This window comes from Buceros rhinoceros, unplaced genomic scaffold (genome assembly GCF_000710305.1).
Source record: "Buceros rhinoceros silvestris isolate BGI_N320 unplaced genomic scaffold, ASM71030v1 scaffold8047, whole genome shotgun sequence".
Lineage (NCBI taxonomy): Eukaryota > Metazoa > Chordata > Aves > Bucerotiformes > Bucerotidae > Buceros > Buceros rhinoceros.
Genome location: NW_010420371.1, coordinates 3,783 through 9,473, shown reverse-complemented (window position 1 = coordinate 9,473; position 5,691 = coordinate 3,783). Strand labels below are relative to the sequence as shown.

Sequence of the window (5,691 nt, the reverse complement as noted above, 5' to 3'; positions counted from 1 at the left end):
GAGCGGTTCCCCAGAATGGGTTAAAGCAGGCAGTGACTGCTCCAGACAAAGATAACAAGCATTGCACCCTGCACGGTTATCTTTTTTGCTTGCAAATATCACCTTAATATTCATGGTATTTAAATTTTCAAGCACTGCAGTTAGGCATTCTCCTACGGATGTGTTGTTACACTCCTGATGGAAAACACAGGCTTCTTTCCAGTGTTTCTTTATAAGGTAGAAGAGCGATCTCAGATTTATAGCACACATTCATAAACATCATAATAAATTTTAAAAACCTGATTTTACTACTCTTTTTCTGCTTTTATATTTAGAAGCAAGTGCTTGGATTTACTGGTTACAGGGTGGAACTAAGTTATGAAATCAGATTATTATACAATTCTGTCCTTAAGTATTTTATGGATAATCTAACAGACATTTACATAGATTATAATAGCACTTCTATTTAGAAAAATAATCAATAGAACTGGAAAATAGCATAGAACAAATGGGTCTCTTGGGAATAATTCAGAGTATTGTTTTGGTCACATAAGACAGGTTGTTTTATATACTTTAAATGTGGATGTTTTATTTCCTGTTTACACATACCTGTCATTATCTTCCAAATAACAAACTGTACAAAGGAGAAGGGGAGGGGACGGTGCTTTTCTATTTAAGGAAAATGAAATTGGAAAAAACTCTTTATTTTAGATGTAGATGATGAAAAGAGAAAAACTAAAGAACAAAAAGTGCGATGTGTAAAATCAAATTTCTACAATTTGAGGTAGTAATAAAAATGCTATTTTAATATAGTCACTCTAAGAAAGTTTAATTTCCAATCAGAACAGAATCTCTCTCTAAACCACTGTAATTTGAAACATACCTGTCACAGTTAGGTCCCACTCTGCTGATTAATTTTTCCATAGCTTCTTCTGTCTCTCTCAGTTTTTCCTGAAGTTGAGTGAGCTCATAGTCAGCTGTAAAACAAACACAATCCCAAGAACTGTCCGTAGGAGCTTTGAAAATGTGCCCCTGTCCATTATCACAGGTAGCATATGCTGTAGCAAACCAAACCTGTTATGGGGAACTAAAACGTGCAGCTTAAAAAGTTCTACCCGCTCCTCCTGGTATTAGAAGGTGAAGACTATTGCCAATGATAATAGGACACACAGAAAGCACCTTCTTCCAAAGGCTGCTGAGGAGCCTCCCAACGAGCAGAGGAAACGGGCCACTGCAAATGCCCTGGAGATTAAAGTGAGGGAACAGAAAATACCGTATTTTGGTTTTTCCTAAGGAAACCACAGTGGTTTACTAGCTACTGCAGAATTAATAGTTCTCACAGAATTTCCCTGTTAAGTCCTTGGAAACAGAGACAAAAGGTCACCTGAGCATCTTCTAATGAGTTCAAGGTTTGAGAAACCTCATCTTTACCAAAGAGAATAAAGTTCATGGGCTTGATGGCTTCTGACCCTGCACGGGTGTCCAGGGCAGGCAGTGAGCGCTGACTGTCTGCCAGGCTGACCGGCATGAGGAGCAGCGAGCCACACGGAGTCTGTCTGGGGAGCAAAGCACGGGATTTCCACAGTTGCAGTTTAAAAAAAAAAAGAGTCCACAGTACAACAGTAGACATATGGGCATACATGCAGGAACACCCATATGGGCTTTAAATTAGCTGAAAGCGTTAACACCAAAGATGCAACAGCACGGATGTCAACAACAATGCTCGAGCTTCTTGTTTGGCTTTTGCAGGTCATGCTCAAAATCCTATAGCTGAGACTTTATTGTTCCCCACTGCAGAACAAAATGAAACCAGCCTGGTTTATTAAATAATCAGAATCAGCTGCTACAGGCAGCCATTTAGGCAGCACGAAGGCACAGTGGAATTCCAACGCTGTAGGGATGGAGAAAGCTATCCACAAGCAGCCTGCTTTTGGAAAGATCTCTGTTCTGCAGAAAATGTCATTACTTAATGTACCGCCGATGTTATCCTTTTGCATGTCTGAGAGAGACTTTAAAAACAGGGCAAGGGAAACCGGCAAAGGATGTTACTCTCTCCAAGTCACTGTGTAAATGGTGACTCAAGTCTCTAGGTTCCCACTCCAGTGACTTGTCCCCAGCTCTTCTACAGCTTGCATGAATGCTTTACCAATACAAAGAAAGAGCTCTAGAAAAAGGCACAATAATTTTCATCACTAATTCTTTGGTTTATAATGACAGTAAATGTTTAACGTACTGCAAAGTTAGTTTCTCTTACCAAGCATTAGAAAAAAAATACAGCTACCATTGCTAATAAATTGCCAGGCACAATGCAGTACAAGTGTCCTGAAAATACAATCTACAGCACTGAGTACATTGGGTATTCCTAATATAAGCATTAATGTCAAGATAATTACAGCCATGTTAAGAGAAATACCTTTCTTCTAACATTTTCTATAAAGCTCTAAGTACTCTTCTTTTCTGTTACAATTCAGCCAGCCAAACACAGCACATTTCAATACTGCTATGGTAACTGCTCATCCAATCTTCAACAGAAACCCTATTAAATTATCTAATAATGTCTACGAACAGTTGAATCTATCCCACCTATGTTTAGATAAAATCAAAATAACATTTCAGAATATTATTTAGTTACTTTATTGCACTCTTGAAAACTTTGAGCATTGCAAAAAAGGAAGAGAAAAAGTAGGGAAGTGCCTGGTGATGGTTAAGATTTCAGAAAGTCAAAAAAATGAAGCTGGCTTTTAATAATATCCTTATATACTATTACTAGAACATTACGGATTATGGAATAACTACAGACGGACATCCTATTATTCATCTTGAATCATTAGCTACATAGCCTTTCAGCAAATCCATACAGTTAATTCCGTGAACTTCATGAAAAGCCATTGCTTCCAGGAGGGCCTGGGATCAGGCTACTACTGCGGAGCCTCATTAGCTGAATGAGATTTGAAAGTGGCGGCACAGTAATTCGCTTTAACTCCTGCTCATTCCAACAGAGAAGCATCTGGCACACTCTTTACAAGGGGAACAGCAGCTTTACAGCGTGCCCAAAACTTTTAGAACCAGGTTGGACCATGCCTCTACACAGACAACAGCTCACAGATACACCTCAGAAGCCATACTCACTGATTTTCCTCTTCATGTTTCCAGGTGCAGCAGTAGGGCATTTCCGCTCTCCAGCAGTAGTTTTTCCCTTGGAAGCCAGCTGATGAGTGAAAAAAGATGACCCTTCCATGAGTTACAGTGATAGTAGTATGTAAGCCCCAAAGGAAACAGAAGAAAGGATAGAAAACTAAAATATGCCAGACAGGAATGTATGCCCAGCACCAAAACCAGATAACCATGAAAGATGCCTGGGAGAACTTGTCAGCTGAAAACTCCCAAAAGATGTTTGGAACAAATGATATTTTTAAGCATGATGAAAACATAACTCATAAAAAATAACTGCTTCATTTTAGAATATTTATCTGTTCCATTCTTCTGCGGAAAAATTCTTCATGATGAAAAAATCACATTGGACAATTACTGTGAAATACAGGACGGGTTCTGAAGGAACTACATGTGACCCCACTTGTCCCTCTTGCAACTCTTTCTGCCGTTATTCCCTACCAAGTCTGCGCCTGCAGCAAAGACGCTTGCTGGCTCTACACAGAAGCTGCAGGCTTCTGTTTCTTTTGTCGTCTCTGCGTTTGATCAGTTCACTCAATTCACTTTGTTCTTGCCTCTGTCCAGAGCAGGCTCAACTGTTTGGACACTGCTCAGTCTGGATTCAGCCCCCACTCCAGCGAAAAAGCATTTCCACAAGTCCACTTCTCCCACACAGCTGACCGTCACCACCTCCATGCAAATCATGTGTGCGTAACAAAAAGCTATGAGAAGTTCAAATCACTTACGAAACACCTGAGGGGAATTTGGGCTGTGCTTTTTTAAACTGCTTTTCAACCAGTTCCTCAGCTGGGGTGGTTCCAGCGTGATCAATACAACCTTATAAACTCCCTTTCTCCAACAATGTGCTGCAAGAACTGCACTCCGCTCTCCCCCTTCAAATGCATAACACAGTATGTCACATATGCAGTATCTATAATATGTAGTCACAAATTGTTTTAGGTATTTTCCATGGGAAAAAAAAATCCTTAAAAAAATTGCAAGAGGTCAGGGGCCAATACAGGATCACAGCAACCCATCCCTGCATTCTCAGCTATGGTCTTTGCAACAGCAAAATCCACAGCATACACCAACCTTTCAACCACCAGTCAAAGGTCGAGCAGAAGCTTTTTTTTTTTTTTTTTTGGAAGGCTAAAATGGAATGTGTAAAAATGAGATGATAATTTCTGTTTTGAGGGTTTTTAGTCGTTATTTCCCTGTCAAAAGGCGAGCGGAAAGTTTTTTTTTTTTTTTTTTTGGAAGGCTAAAATGGAATGTGTAAAAATGAGATGATAATTTCTGTTTTGAGGGTTTTTAGTCGTTATTTCCCTGATTTTTCATCTTACCTTAAATAAAATGTACAGAATATATAAGAAGATGCCAAATCCATATATAGGGATAATCTGACCCACGAGACCTCTTCCAGTACCACCAGTACTTCCACCACCGCTTCCACCTGCCTTGGCTTTGGCAACCGCTTCAGCAAGGTGAGACCTTGGAAAATGAGGGGCAGCTCGGCTGTCGGGACCAGCCTGGTATTGCATCCTCGGTGGAAAGCGACCAAGCTTCCCTGCAAAAAACCACACAGCGATTATTTTCCTTCTATCACTTCTCATCCCTTTACATGAAGCCTCATCTGCAGCAGGTGTGGCTGACCTCTTTTTCTACTTTGAAATGCACCATCAATGAATAAAGTAACTGGTTGGACTGTAAGTACCAAGTCTGTAAACTCAATCCCCAGTCACTTACTCTATGCAGCGCTAGGAGTTAGGCAGGCACGATTACTCCTTTGATTGTAAGAAGAGATAAAGCTGGCAAGGCAGTTAAACCCCCATGGATTTTAGCAGGTGTGTACGAGTCCCAAGACCTACGGATCAGCACGCCTAACAGGATGAAAACTTGAACTCTTTTACTTGTGGTTCTCTGCCCAAAGAAACCCTGCTGTGAGCCTGATCTTCCAGCATTATGCAAGGGCACGTTAATGTGTAAACCACTACCCATCTAACCCCGATCCACGACTGCAGGGTTTGCCCAGGACGGATTTTTCAGATATTGCCATAAGTAGTAGTATTTTACCTGATTTTACCAAATGAGTAATGGAAGATAAAGGTCTTTGGCATGGTTTCTAGCCCTGGAAGAGGCAGCGACAATTTAAAACAAGAAAGGGGATTGAGCATAAATGGATGCGTGGTGCTAGAGTAAGACTGCAGAGAGCCTGAAATGGTGCTGTGGACAATTCCATTCAACTGAAAGGCACTAGAATCTCACTAAATCTAAGCTCAGACATTTTTCTTGCTGCCATCGATTCAGTGATTTTGCCACAAAATTCACTATTTTAGTCATCCTGCTTTCTATCTCCATACCCAGCTTGGCCTTGCACTGGCACTCCGTTCCACCGATCAGGACTGAACTGAATTACTCAGCTACTCAGCGGGGCAGCGGGCAGCTTTGGAAGGGAAAACCAGAGACGGGGACAGCCAGGCCAGGCTGCAGCTCCCCGCTGACGCCAGCTGCAGAACTCCCCCTCCCTGGCACATGCAGGTGGCCTGGACACTGCTCACCACT

The 5,691-nt window shown here is 41.3% G+C and overlaps 1 protein-coding gene across 1 annotated transcript in view; it reads right to left on the bottom strand.

Annotated features, from left to right (window-relative positions):
- The window catches only part of RIC3 (RIC3 acetylcholine receptor chaperone), a 10,313-nt gene extending 5,625 nt beyond the window's left edge, over positions 1-4,688 (bottom strand). Inside the window, exons 1-3 of the mRNA XM_010139287.1 lie at positions 4,473-4,688; positions 3,109-3,187; positions 863-956 (exon numbers count right to left, since the gene is read on the bottom strand). Of these exons, the coding sequence (XP_010137589.1) occupies positions 863-956; positions 3,109-3,187; positions 4,473-4,670 (371 nt within the window). The 5' untranslated portion in view covers positions 4,671-4,688. The remainder of the gene's footprint in view (positions 1-862; positions 957-3,108; positions 3,188-4,472) is intronic.
- Positions 4,689-5,691: the final 1,003 nt, after the last annotated feature.